General features: G+C 32.5%; 1 protein-coding gene across 8 annotated transcripts in view; it reads right to left on the reverse strand.

Moving 5' to 3' along the window:
* The window catches only part of MYCBP2 (MYC binding protein 2), a 233,182-nt gene that overhangs the window by 48,832 nt on the left and 168,787 nt on the right, over positions 1-15,563 (reverse strand). For 5 of the 8 annotated variants that reach the window (XM_072976388.1, XM_072976389.1, XM_072976386.1 and 2 more), the window contains 4 exons: positions 13,830-14,054; positions 12,854-12,986; positions 9,064-9,186; positions 6,180-6,335 (listed from right to left, as the gene is read on the reverse strand). In XM_072976388.1, the coding sequence (XP_072832489.1) occupies positions 6,180-6,335; positions 9,064-9,186; positions 12,854-12,986; positions 13,830-14,054 (637 nt within the window). The remainder of the gene's footprint in view (positions 1-6,179; positions 6,336-9,063; positions 9,187-12,853; positions 12,987-13,829; positions 14,055-15,563) is intronic. The other 3 variants (XM_072976387.1, XM_072976390.1, XM_072976391.1) reach the window with 3 other exon arrangements.

Here is a 15,563-nt window from a genome sequence, read left to right on the forward strand (position 1 = left end):
ATTACAAATAATTCTTCTATCAATACTGGAGTGCATGTGTCTTTTTGAATAAGTGTTTTTGTTTTCTTTGGATATATTACCCAGTGGATTTGCTGGATTATATGGTAGTTCTATTTTTAGTTTTTTGAGGAAACTCCATACTGTTTTCCACAGTGGCTGCATCAATTTACAATTCCACCAATAGTGTACGAGGGTTCCGTTTTCTCCACATCCTTGCCAATATTTGCTATTAGTAGACTTTTTGATGATAACCATTTTGATAGGTGTGGGGTGAAATATATACAACAGAACATTACTCAGCCACAAAAAAGAATGAAATTCTGCTATTTGCAACACTGTCAATGAACCTAGAGGCTATAATGCTTAGTGAAATGAGTCAGACAAAGAAAGACTAATACTTTGTTATTACTTATATGTGGAATCTAAAAAAAAAAAAACAAACAAATATATATAACAAAACAAACAGACAGAATTAATGGTTACTACTGGGAAGAGGGAAACGGTAGGGGCAAGATAGGGGTATGGGATTAAGAGACACAAACTACTATGTATAAAATAAAAAAGAAACAAGGATATACTGGACAGACAGGGAAATATAGCCATCATTTTGTAATAACTTTAAGTGGAGCAATATAATGTCCAAAATTAAGCCTTTGTTACTGACCACCAACCCTGACTCTCTTGCAGTCCCTACAGTCAATGGAAATTACATTCTTCCAAATGCCTAGGGAAAAAACTTAGATCTACCTTGTACTATTTTGATTTTCTCATTGCTTATTCAATCTGTAAGCAAATCCTGTTGATTCTTCTTTAAAATATACCCAGTATTCCATGATTTCATACCGTCTCTTTGGCTACCACTCTGGTAAAGCCACCATCATTTCTCACCTGGATGAGTGTGAAAGCCTCCCAGACTGGACACTCTGCATGACTAGTGCTTAGAATAGTGCCTGACATGCAGATTGTGCTCAATAAATATTTGTTGAGTCAACGGATCTCTATAACATAGCTCATGCTATTCTCATAGTGGGAATACTCCTGTAACCACCTTCCCCACCCCCACTGCTGCCTGATAAGTTCCCGAGTCTTTCAACACTCTGATTAGAGGCCATATCTTTTTTGAATGCCTTCTCTAAACTTTCCTAGCTGAGCCAGAAGCTTTTTCTCCTGTATTTCCGATACATCCTGTGATGATTGCTCCTGCAGACTTCAAATATTGCCATTATTTTTTTTTAAACAATGGCTGCCTTCTACAATATTACAAAAGCCCTTCAAGATTAATGACGACATTTTCTTTATGTTACTGGTCCCTATAACCCAGCATAGAGTAGATATTTAACAAGCAGGTAAATAGATGATGGAAGAGTAATAAATGACCCATCTGAAGAAAAAGGGTAATGAAGTGTGGAATACACTTGGGAGCCAATAAGGAGACAAGAGCAAAGGGAGAGAGAAGAGGTCAGCTCTAGTCAGGAGAAAGCAAGCAGATGCATCAGGGGACACTGTCTTAGAAACAACAGCAGTGTCCTCTTCGGTTTAAGTTTGAGGGTGAAGTGGAGGCTGATGAAGAGGCAAAGGAACATGGGTCAAAGCTTTCCTGCGGCAAGAAGATGGTGACTCTGAGTGAAGACAAATCTTGGCCTGTGAAATAAAAATGATTTGTAGGCATGCCAGGGATGACAGGGCCAAACTGAAATAAACACATTGGCCATTGTGACAGATGTTATAGGTTCAAGTATGGAAAATGTTATTGAACTTGAATATTTGATGTTAAAAAATCTTTGTTGATATCGTCATATAGCTTTTTTGATAAAAATTATAAAAAGCGAAAGGATCTCAGAAATCAACTTAGGGTCACAAAATTAATTGGAGATTAAAACACAGGTCTCTTTCCTAAGTCAAGTGCCACAGCTCACAGCAGGCAAGCAAACACGTGAACAGATTCTGGGCTGTGATTACAATCCAGGATAAGAATGGTGTCTCAGTCTCAGAAACAAACCTGTCTTTTATACTAACACTCACACTAACATCTGAATATGCTGCTACCATATGAATAATTAATCTCAAAACAAATGAAGTCAGGCTGTGAAAATGTACTGAGGAGGAGCTAGGAAACTTCACTGGTCCCTTTCTAAATTCCTTCCTGCAGCTCACTCCACAGAGAACTCTGCTCTCTCCAAGACTGTGATTTCTTTTCATCTTCCTCGGAGCATGAGAGATGTTAAAGGTTTGCATCAAAAGGCAGTAAGAGTATCAGCAGGTAATGTTAATGAGGCACCTCATGAGGTAAAAAGGGCTCAGAAGTATCAAGTGACTTAACTAAAGCCAGTGAGTGGCTGGGGGGGGGGGAATTGAGCTTCAAGTCTTTCCATCACTACATTTCTACAAGCTAAGTAAGTAAATACAGTGCTTTATTATATGTTAGCATTCTTGAATGTGAATCAATATGCATATTGATACTTAAGTGGACTCTTTTGTCATATTTAGTAAATTTCTGTCTCAGGTGAGAACGTGATATGTGGGTATAACAGAAAAATCCTTGTTGCAAGGTAACCTAGAACTCACATCTGGGCTTGACAGTACGATGAACTTTGATAAATATATGTTACATGTTTAAAATCTCGGGGAGAACTGTAAATTGTCTTAATGCTCTATTTACCTTTGTTTTCTACAAAAAAGGGAAATTATTTAGCTTCTCGGACAGCAGCTAGAAAATGATTATGTTAAACACTGTCATGTGAAATACAGTTTTTCAGCTGGAGGACCTTGTGTAGAATTCAATCAGTATAAACAGAATTATTAGATATCACATCATTTAAGCTAGATTTAATTTCTACTGAAATATTCTTTCTCTATTTTGAAGATGTACTCTGAGTAAATGCTGGAATACTGGTCATTAGATAAGAAGAAACACATGACCTTAAATTCATGGTTTACACTCAAGAAGGGATAATCTTAGGTACTGACCGTCAATAAACACTTTCTGAATGCTTATAAAGTGAAAGATATTATCAGAGGATATGGGACTTAAAATGATGCTTTTAAAAGGGAAGAGAAAAGATAATGAGAACAAAGGCTGTAATATTCTTAAAAGAAAGCAGGCAATGATATAATTCCCCACCTCAATCCACTAGAAACTTACTGCCCAATTGATTATCAATTGTAAAAATGACATAAACAATTTTGAAGTAAGAGAAGTAAGTCATAGAACAGTAAAGAAAAAGTTAATACACGCACTTCTCTCTCATGCCTTTGTACATTTACACATAAGGAAAAGCAAGGAAAATTGTAACTTTCATTTCTGTAATTATTCCATTTCACTAGCATAACTGTTGAAATAATTTCTAAGTATATATATGTATGTGTGCATGTATAAAATAATTTTGCTAATTAAAAAATTACCAAATTAATTTAATGTGGCAGGTTATTTTCAATTCCAAAAATTAGTTTGAAAAACCCTATGCTTCACGGGGGAAAAAAACTAAAGAAATACTGATAATCATGCTGATAAAGTTGACACGTGGGGCAGTTTATGTGTGTCTTTGTAGAGCTTCCTACTTAGCTGGGAGCTTGAGTCATAGTAATTAGGAAATCTTTTCCTTTCAAACTATGCTACATTCTTAAACTACATAATGGAAAACAACCAATCCAAACAAAGCTAATACTCTAGATGCTAGAACTAAATTCAAACAGAAAATTTAAAACTATACATTAAAGAACAGATGTTTGCATTATTAGTAGGTAAAGCCAGGTATTTAAAACCATGGCCTCTGTAGTCGGTAGAACTGGCCTCACGGTCCAACATTTACCGTGTATGTTTCTAGGCCTTATCATTTATCCTCTTTAAGCCACTGTTTCTTTAACTGTAAAATGGAGACATTACTCTCAAATGAGGATGTACTAAAGTGCTCAAGGACAGTAGTGCATAGGGGATGATCAGCATAAGCAAGAAGTAATAAATATGGTCTTCTATACATAGTATTTTACTTTAGAATCATAAAACTACAAGACAAAAATGATTCTCATTTTACCAACTAGTAAAGGGAAGTTCAGTATGAATAAGCCATCTTGTAGAAGGCAAGATAAAATGCTGACAGGATGGCTGACCATTAAATTTGGGAAAGGATATCTTACTCAAGTAGTCTTAACAATGAGCACTCTACCACATTTAATTTTCCTAGTATGATGTAATTACTACAATTCTAATATATTTATAAAACATTAAACTATTGTTAGATTTCATATTTGTTTTTAATTATGCTAAAGATTAAGACTTCTGGTTTCTGGAAATTGGAAGTCAAACTTCAGCGATACTCTGCTGAGAATAAAAGGTTTGTAAGAAGATCTAAGTATAGGCAAGTCATGATTCAGAAAACTGGTATTTTTGAGACATTTCTAGGCCAAGATTTTAAATTTGCTCCAAGATGGTGGTAAAGGAAGTAGTGGTCTGATAACACTTAAGACACAATATGCATAAAATTATATTGACATAATGTCAGTTGGAAACTTATTATCCTTTAAAAGAGACAAATCTGATTTTCTTACAGTCTTTACTTGTTTTACAGTATTTTATTAAATAATTTGGTAATATAAAAACATTTTTAGAGAAGTTTTTAAGAAGTCTTGCGATGACCCTTTATGTAGAGCAAAAAAGTCCTTTATTCCTTAGTTCTCTTGCCTCCTGTCACAATGACATTATCAGGGTAATCTCTCTTTTAAAATTTTATATAAAATATAAAATCTCTGCCTATTTATTTATTTTTTTCCTTTTTGTTTATTATCTTGTCCTTACCTTTAAAAATGTCCTGCAATCTAGGTACATCTACATGTAAAAAGTCTGTTGCTCCATTAAATATGTAAACTAAGTCTTCACTTCTCTTTCTTCTATAATGCTTATCAAGTATGAAGAAAAAACTATTTCACACATGACACTATTACATTTTCTTGAATTTCTCCTTTTAAGAGACATTAAAGTGAGTATTATATAGAAATAGAAATGATTAGCTAGAACTTTATATTACTTATACTTACAAACTAATTAGTTTTATTAATTGAACTTGCCTAATACATAGTGAAAACCTAGAAAAGTTTATATTCTTGCATACGCTTTACCTAAGACAGATAATACTAGCATACTGAATATATCATTTGCTAACTATATACTGCTCTGGTTCCTAATAAAAACAAACAGGCTGGCATTTTCTCAAATAATCCTAGTAACAGTTATAAAAGTATTTTTATAGAAAAATTAGCTTTTGTAGAAAACGCTCTAAGTGTGAATGTACTTTATTAAAGTAAAGCAAAGAGGTCATGTATTTGAATTCAAAGAAATGGATGTGTAAGCTGAGGCTTTTATAAACTATCTCAGTTTAGGGAATGAGTTTATGTACTGCATAGCCAATATGTGAACTGAAGGCCAAGAAGAGCATATTGTTGTCATATTAGGAGCTTTGAGAAATTTATAGGGAAACCTCAGGAGCTTACTAAGAAAAAGGAAGACTCAGTTAAGCATAATTTGTTTGGGTCTGTTTTCCAGATCAGTGTGAATTACTATCACGGATGAAGGGCTAGAGCAATCCTAGAAGGCAGAACTGGAATCAAATGATTGGTTTAACTTAGTAAGAACAAGAGTAACAACAACATCAAAAGCAAGAGAAGAAACAACAATTTGAGAAAACTCGGAAACCTGAGTTGCCATACATTTCGTGGATAATAAATTCACTTAAAAGAAACAAAGAAACCTGCCCAGTACAGCCTCTCCTTCACTCACTGGTACAGTGAAACAGGTCTGTTCTCTTGCGGCATCTCGAAGCAACAAAAATTCAATGTAAAACAATGAAAGTTGTCCCTATAACTGATGCTTACTACAGTCATGCTTATTATAAAAGAAAATTTTAAATCAAATGTTTTTAATATATCCTATAGTATGTATTTGCTTATAATGGAATTAGAATAGAATGCATATAATACTTTAATAACTAAACTTAGTAAAAAAATGAGATTAAAAATGAATGCCTTAGCTCAGAACAGCTTAAGTGCTTCAAAAATGTGGGAAGGGATAACATCCTCATTAAGTAAAACCAGTCAGGTGAGTTGATAAATAATTAATAACTGATCAACAACTCAGAACAAAGCTTCAGAAATGGTTTGATGAGGCAGGTACGGCTGACAAGACTTACTCTGAAGCTGAGGCTGCTGGAAGGAAAGGGGCTGTCCGAACACAAATGGGCTGTGGACTAGGGAAGAGGGAGGTTTTGCGGCTTGATCAAAGATGGAAGGAGCTGGGAGATTGGGCCGTGACTGAATGGAATTCAATATGGCACTCAGTTGGTCACCTGCAGTGGGCAAAACAGTCAAAACTACAACTTGTTATTAATTAACACCCAAAATGGCAAAGTAAATGGTGCTTTACAACATTCAGATAAAGTCAAACACTAAGTAAAACAATGCCAATTCAGAACTGTGTGGAAGTCGGTGATTGTCATCCTCAAGTCAGGGACCAAATGTTGTATGTTGTTTTAATAATGAAAGCACCCCAACAAATTTTATATAACAGCCCACCTATAAAAACAAATCCATTTATATTTAACATTTAGCAGCAGCCTGAGAGAATATAGAGTCTATGAAGAACCTATAAAGTTGACTAGATATCACACAAGTATAAATGAAGATTTAAGTAAATGACACCTTCTATGCAGTGCCTGACTGGTACGGCTGTCTCGTATGCAGTACACTTCATGCAGAAAATACACAAATAATATGATAGTTTTTTTTAAATGCAGGACTGAAGGGAGGCAAAGTATATGTTATTAACTTAGTAATACATTTATATTATAGTTATAAATGAGCATTTTATTTTTAAGTTGCTATTGCCAAAGATACTATGTATTTTTAAAAGCATGAACTCTTTTGCTTGGATAGACAATATATACATATATAATACATATATATATATAAGACCTATAAGATAAAAAGGAATATGAGCTACCTTACTTGAATAGTATCTCAAACATGAACTCTGACTTTTTCCTTAAAATTAAATACAGAGGCCATTAACAGAAAAATACGTTTTAAAATATGAAATGATATAATTGTATGGATGATAGCTCCTAATTTAGAGAATATATATTAAATAGTTTAAATGATGCTGAAGAAGAGGGGGAAAAAAAAACACATGCAGACTAGTTGATGCAGAAACTGGAAAACAGTACTTTTCCAGCCATATTCCCTAAATATAATAAAGTTTCATAAATAAAATGTTAAATGAAGAACAACAAAAAATAGATTACTATGGAAAGAACTGTATACATAAGTAACACATCTTTACTTTAAAAAAAATTAACACTCTAGATTATTGGAAGGGCTTTAGAGATAATGAAGAACTTTACAAAATTGTTTTAAAGAAAAAGAACTTTTAGAAAAAACAATAGCTTGATCTTGATAGTATAAAGAGTTAAAGAAAATGAGAACTACTATTAAAGGTAAGATAATAAATAAAGGTTATATTTAATCAGATTAAAGTGTCTTAATATTTCTTTGCTCCTTTGCTCCATCTAAATATTTTAAAAGCTTATTAACAAGTACATGCTATTTTTGAATAATATTAGCAAAATTACACTTTTAAAAAGTATTAAGTTTTAATTTCTATTTAATAACAACTGTTCTCAGCAATGTTTGTGTCTCTTAAAAGTTGACTTTTTTATACTTATGATGTTTTAATAAATCATATTTTAAAGACTGATTTATGATGATGGCCACCAATACAATTTAGACATTTTAGAGACTGAAAGCATACAATTTGAGCTAAACATGGCTTTAAAACAGATTATTGTACAAGAATAGTAGTGGTAAAGTAAACACTGAGATTTTAATTTAAGGACTAGCAGTGGTAGAGAGAAAGGGACTGAAGAAAACATTACAAAGCATTTACCCTACTTACGTATGAAGATCTAGCTTAAGTTAGTTGAAATCTGAGCTACCTGAAATGAGCGAACAGACAGTAGCCAAGCCTGCAGGATAGACCGACCCAATACAGGAGGAAAAGCCAAAAACAAATCCCACAGTTAGGCGTCCTTTGTAAAAATACGTTGTGGAAAGTAATGAAGATATCAAACAGAAAGTGGTTTTATTTTAAAGTGAGTATTTCATCTACACGGATGTAATTATGTATTTTGCTGACTATTTCATTATTTCACTAGTTCTGCAAGTCAGGTATTGTCACAGTGTATTTGTTTCTTGAAATTGAATCCTATGAATTAGTTTAAATAACATTTTAAAGTAAAATTATTTCCACATAGGCTATCTTCTCCTTCCTACCCGCTGCCCAGCTGTGCACTACCTGCTGACAATATTGCTGATTTTCAGTCAGGATCAGGTTCATATGAAAGAATAGGAACATGTCCGAATTTATATACAAATGGAATTTTAAATGAAATTCAGGCACAAATTATTTCAAAATAATTACTGTTTGGACTGTCCTGATGCTGGTCTCTTCCACTAACGCAACCAAAGGCAGTTATATACATTTTATATCCATATGGCTTAGGGGTTATGTTTTCCTTTTCACAATTTTTTCGTTTCATTATACATACCAAATCCAAAGACATCATTTCATGTAATTCTAAATCAACTAAGATAACTTAATTAGACCTTCAAAACCACATATATTTAATAAAGCTGATATGCAATATTACTTAAAAGTATTACTTAAAGTATTTGATTTTAAACGGATCATTTTGGAAAGTTCTTTTGCTCATAAATCTTACTCTTACTAAGGGTGATAAAAAAGTTCTTTTTACTAGATACAGTGACACAAAATATTTATGATGTGAATTCAAAATGACTGTCTATAAAATAGAAACAAGTAAGCAAGAACTATAAACATAAGCTAAACCAGATAAAAACAATACTGTAAAAAGAACACCTTCATAAACATTTTGATTGTTAGTTTCCAGGAACAAACTTTAACACAGTTTTGGGGGGAACAGTAATACAAATGGATAGAAGAGGAGGTAATAAAAATATTACAGTTACGTAAGTAAAAGACTCACTGTAAACACCAACCTTTGTTATTTCCAAGTCCATAATCAAATCCTTGGGCACTGCAACTTGCCCCTTTATTAAAAGCTTGTACAGAGAAAGGGCTTGGAGGAGGAGTTTGAGAATTTTGATCCAGAAGAACTTGTTCTACAATAAAAGGAACAGCTATAAAATTAGTTTATGTGCTATTCTCAATTGATAGAATAGAGAAAATTATAAGAAAGATTTTTATAACGGTTAAATTTTAAAATAATCTCACATTTAGATTTGATAGTAAGTCCACCAATTAAGTCACTGACACTAACAAAATCTATGAGAAATCTTTGTTTTCATCTATCAAATCACAATGAAATTTAGAAATGGGATAAGCTTTTATGCAGCTAATTTACTTTTACTGTGGCATGATTTATCATTGAGTGTACACTAATATTTCTGGACTAGGAACTCATATTCAAAACAAACTTATACAAGGGCATTTTACAAAACAAAAATGGATACCCTATAAGTGAGAAATTTAAATATTTCCTGTACAAATGTCTAAGTATAAGGTACCAAAAGAAAAATGTCTAAGTATATGGTACCAAAAGAAATTTTCACTTGTAAAATATTTTTAGTTTTAAATGTGAAAATTATGAAAAATTTAACTTTTAACTTAGTTTTACTCATTCTATAAAGGGTATTTTCCCTAAATGAAAGGATGATAAACTTGGATATGTAATCACCACTATTAATACATCCTGAAGTCAATGAATGTATCAGAATTCTTATTTCAAGAAGGAAAGGAAAAAAAAAGGAAATGGGGGCAATTATTTTTTCCAGTTTATAAAGGGCAAGAACACAACATATAAATTGGTAAACTAAGTTAATCCCCTATTAGCAATCAAGTGGCTATTAGATTCTGTCTGATATAATATTAAAAACACTAATACCATAATTAAATAGTCATATTAATGCCAACTAACAAAAGGCAAAATAAAATCTGTCAAATGAAAGGCAAAAAGGAGAAAACAGTATATATGTCATTCAAATAACATTATGAACAGTTAAAAGTTTTAAATATATTTTAAAAGTCATATCCCTTTAAACTGAAAAGGGACCTAGAAGAATGTGGTAGAGTGCTTTCTTCCCACCTATTGGTCAGAATTCTGGTACTGTAAGGTCTACACCTTTATCAGCCTTTCTAGACATTTTTCAAGAAACCAATCCCAGCACTTCCCTTAGGCAATACTTCTCAGTCTGAGGTATTTCAGCAGTGGAGTATTTCTTCTGAAAACACCCATGAACAGTAATCTGAATGGAAAAGCCAGCACTGCTGTCACCCCCTAGACTCAGAGCCATCTAGGACCAAGTGTCTCTGTTTTGACCATAACAGTAACTCTGTCTACTAGTTTTATCTACAGACATCAAAGATCTATAAAGAATTTTTACAAAGAGGAAAGCTTTGTTTTACTTTCACTGTTTTATATGAATAAATTACTGTGGTGCCAAATCTTATTTTCATATTAAATACAGTTACATACTAATACCAATGAGCAGACGATCTGGATAACACATCAAACTAATCTTAGTGATCTTCTTATGACCTCAGGTTTCATGTTAAAATATTAAAACTCACATTATGACTCTGTGTGTGTGTGTGTGTGTGTATCACATATATACAATGTATATATAATATATAACATAGATAATGTGAATATATAATGTGTATATATATATACATATAGTAAAGAGAGAGAGAGAAGGGGGGGCAGAGACAGCATGCACGAACAGGCACATAGGATCATGATGTAATTACAGAGAGAAATTCAAACTTCTCTTACACCTCTTTTAGGGTTGAGTATATATCTTAGCAGAAATAATATCCTAATTTAAGAAGCATTTTATCTAAAAAGAACCTTCCACCTTCTAAGTATATGGGAATACAATTTCCCATGTTAAAACTCACTCCTTATTATGGAAAGCACTTTACTTTTTAACAATAATAGCTAAATTTACCATCTGATAACTGTGTTATCTGTTCCTTTAGCTTCATATAGAACTTATAAAGTATCCTCATTTTGTAAAGGAGGAAACTGAGGCACAGAGATATTAGGTAATTTGGCCAAGATCATCCAACTGAAAAGTTACAGAGTTGGCACCTGTACCCTGGCAGACCAGCTCAAGTCCACTCTTACACATTATGCTTATTGCCAGTTAAAATGATTACTAAGCTAGAAAGACCCTCTGATAGTCACTTAAACTTTTCTTAGATGATTTAATTATGTCTTATATAAAGCTGATCTCATTTTAGGTATTATCATTTATATCTGAATATCCCTATATAATGAAAATGTTTCAGAATTTATGACTATGTCATAAATATATCGTATATGTAGTAAGTATATTGCAAATGAGGTTATTTTGCAAAATGATTTACATTAAATGAAGCCTTTAGAATAGTTCTATCATCTCAGAACATTATTTCATGACCACATTATTTCTGATTAAGTTTGTAAGGACAAGGGAGGAAGTAGTTCTCAAATTGTATTCAATGGATTACTGATGCAGTGTGGTTCGGTGTAATGTGCACAGCATTTGAAATGTGAAGATTCTAGCTCAAGCCTTTCATCTGCCCTGTGTAACGATACAGATGCATAACAAAACAAGTGGTGTAACAATAGGGAAGTCATTTTAAAGATAATTAAAATGAGCTTTAGTTTCCTTACTTGTAAAATGAAGATTATATAAACTATCTCAAAACCTTGTTGCGAGGAAAAAAGGGAGAATGTTTAATGTATCATGTTAATATATCAAAATGTACTCTGTCATTCATATAAGTTTCAAATCTTTCTTGAATCTATTTGTACTTATGGCCATACTACCTCTTAGATAATGAGTATTATAACTTTATTCTCTTTTGTATAAAGAAGCATGTTCTTTTAATTATTTGACCTTATCCTATAAATTTGGGGATTCAGTAGAAAAGTCTGTTTGGCTCATCCATTTATTTTGATGTCCTAACTAATATTTTTTGATTCAATCTGTATTTACAAAACTTAGTGACCAACTAGTATGTGCCAAAACTGTTTTAGAACTAGGATTACAAAGATTAAAAAGCCTGACCCTATCCACAAGGGGCTCATAATCTAGGTATGAAGAAATAAAAATTAACTTTAATATCAGTTTTGTTCTAGTGGTGAATATAGTTCTTTTGGAATGGCGGTAATGTGTGACTCTGTCAGGATCAGTTAAAGCTTCACCCAAGTGATGACATGATCTGAACAAGATTTTGCCACCAGGAGAATGAACAGAGGAAGACAAAAAGGAAAATATTTGACTAAAGGAGATCACTGTTGAAAAAAGGTAAAATAAAGTTTAAAGCTGAAACTCTAACAACAAAATAGAAACTCCCAAAAGAAGTTATGTATATACTCAATGTTCCTTTCCTGAGAGAGAATTCAATCCAATGCAATTGCCTGGGAGAAGTACTATGATCAGCTTGAAAACTGAACTTCCATTTAGTGGTAGAAAGAGTAAAACGTTCAGTCCTGACCTGGCACAGAAGAATTACCATTCACATTCATATTAGCATGTTTTTACAGAGGTCAATTCATATGTTTCACATTTCCTTTTAATTCTCTTCTTCTATGTGCATTTATTCAGTACCCATGTATTTTCCAAAGGGATTTTAACAACTGCAAGATTTTAAACCTTTAGTTTTCTCAAAATAACAACCACACAAAAAAGCTCTTTACAACAAAGGAAATACAACACGCTTTAAACTTCTGCATTGCAAAGGTAAATCAGAATAAAGCACAAATTTAAGCCAACTTGCCATCTTCATGTCGGAGGTACTGGTTTCCGCCTCTGTCTCTAGCTAAGGACCATGCCTCTCCTTCATCACTCTCACAGAACTCTACCATGCTGTTCTTATCCAGCTGCACCCACGTACCTTCAGAATTGGTTACCTAGTACATAACAAAAAGCATGATTGATTGGCTTTGATTCTTTCAGGGCACTCAGGCTGAAAACCAGCAAAAAGTTTAAGTTTAAATTATTCCAATAAATCTCTATCATCGAATTAAGTTTCTGAAATTAAGACCACAGCCTGAGGTAAGACAGAAATCAATAAATAGTCTTGCAAAATACTGCTCACTGTTCAGTTAAAACAATATTTTTTAAGGCACAGAATAATCCGTGAATAATTTTAACCACTACCCCAAAACATGCGGCTCTTTTTTTGGCACCTAAAATGTCTTAACACAGTATATTGTCTATTATTTAGGTTGGTAGTTTCTATAATGCAAGTTGAAAATGACCCTGACATTGAGAAATAGCATGACACACTACATCTTCAAGCTCATTAGCTGAGGCAAATGCCACAGTTGACTAAAGAGTAATGTTATTTGCTCAGGACTTCAGCAAGACACATGAATGGGAACAAAGAAATGAAACCTTTTGAACATATCGCATCATCCATAGCAAATATTTTAAAGAGCTGTTAATCCACGACGGTATAGTACACTTTTGTAATAATGAAAAGATATATGAAAATACCAGACATTTATATATACAATACAAATCACTTCATGAATATAAATATTGTCTTCACAAGGATAAGTATGAGAATAAAATTATTAGAAAAGAAGCACAGAAAAATTGCGTTAATATTTTCAATACAAGTAAAGATAAAGAACATTAACATTAAAAACCTGGGATGGGAATGGTAACCTTTGGAAGAAAGAGATGCTTTGGTTGTATTATATTAAAAATGAGTATCTTAGAAGTCATGAAGCTACAAGAATCCATACCTCTCCCACTGCTTTGACTTTGTTTCCCAGAACTAACATTCCAATTGGGATACCTCTAAGGTTAGGGCAGCTTCTGATGTTGTGACCGGAAGGTCCCGTCTTCACTACCTTGTACATGCCCGGCCCTCCTCGCAAGAACGGCATGTCTTGTTCTTGCATCGTTGCTTCCTGTGGGCAGCAGGAGTTTATGTCTTTGAAAAAGTCATCAGTATTAGTTTTAGGTTCCTGAAAATTTGAATAGGAAAAAAGAGTAAACAAAATACCATCTATTATCACTTTCAACATCCTCTTCTTAATAACTTTTACACCAAGTGCATAATACATCAATTAAGGAAAAAAACACGTATGCAAAAATAACTGAAGTATTGGTTAATACCACTATTAAAGAATCTTTCAGTTATTCAGTTCTGAATAACATTTAAAACAGAGATGAAGACAAGAAAATATAGCAGGAGAGCAATTGAACCTTTAGCTTTTGTTCACCATGATTTGAGAAATACAATAATGCTTGATTTTACTTTTATCTTTTAGTAAAATATTTAACAGTAGGAGAAACAAAAATAATTTACTATGTGAACCACAACTGAATAATTCTGAATCATTATCACTGCACTGCTGTCTGTTGGTACTGGTTAAAAAGTCAATCTTCATTTCCTTCCACTTTTGTTTATAATAATTGTTAATATATAGAGAAAATAGATATGAAGACTCTGGAGACTATAAACAGGGGTAACAATGATGAAAAAGTGAGCATGAGATATAGCAACATCTTAATATTTACCAGGTATGAATAAAATAAGAATACCTGTAAGACTTTAACAACTCACACTTTCTTAACATAGCACAAATAGAAGTCTTGCTAGATTTGCTAGGCATTAACAGTGATATATTAATGCTATTAACAGAAAAAGAGGATTATACTTTTAGTAGAAAAGACAGATTAACATTAAAGATGTGGTTTTAGATACAAATAATGCACTTGGATGTAAAAGAGTCACTTCTAAAATGAAAGAAAAGACCATGCCTTAAAGTTTCTGTTCAATCTGAATGCTGTGATGAAATCACTTTCTTCGTGAATGCCTTAAAGAGAAATAACAACCTTCCCATATTTGCTTTTTTCTCAACTAAATGCAAATGAAAGTTCCACACTGGAAGTTCTTCCATTGTCATTATTATTCCTTTAAAACAGACTTAAATTGCACTTTTAAATACAGTATATAGACTACAAATTGCTCTCTTCAAGTACAGTAAAAGATAACCATAGTGGGATACTCATTCAAACATTAGGTTAAAATTAAATTAATATTTAGTAATGTTACAAAGAGAATAAAATTTAAAAAAAACACTAAAATATTATGCTAGATAAACTATTGCTGAATAGCTCTATCCCTATAAGTAGTCTCACTCTAAAAGATACATATACATGTCCATTATACAGTAGAAAATTAAAAATAAAATCTTAAGGTTAAAAAAGTGTAGATTCAAGAACTCTGTGCACCTGTGACTTTAATTCAGTATATGATTGGTCAGGAAAAATTTCAAATTCATTATTAACCGTCACATAATATCTTGTAAATTTCATTCTGGTAATGAATAATCATCAATTTTTACTTAGATTTATCCATTATTCCTTAGTTATATATTGGCAATGTAATGGAAATGGGAATTTTAAATACTCAAAAAATTTATATTTACAATCTAAAATAAAATCCATTTAATACACCCACACATGTA

The sequence above is a fragment of the Vicugna pacos genome, chromosome 14, assembly GCF_048564905.1.
Source record: "Vicugna pacos chromosome 14, VicPac4, whole genome shotgun sequence".
NCBI lineage: Eukaryota > Metazoa > Chordata > Mammalia > Artiodactyla > Camelidae > Vicugna > Vicugna pacos.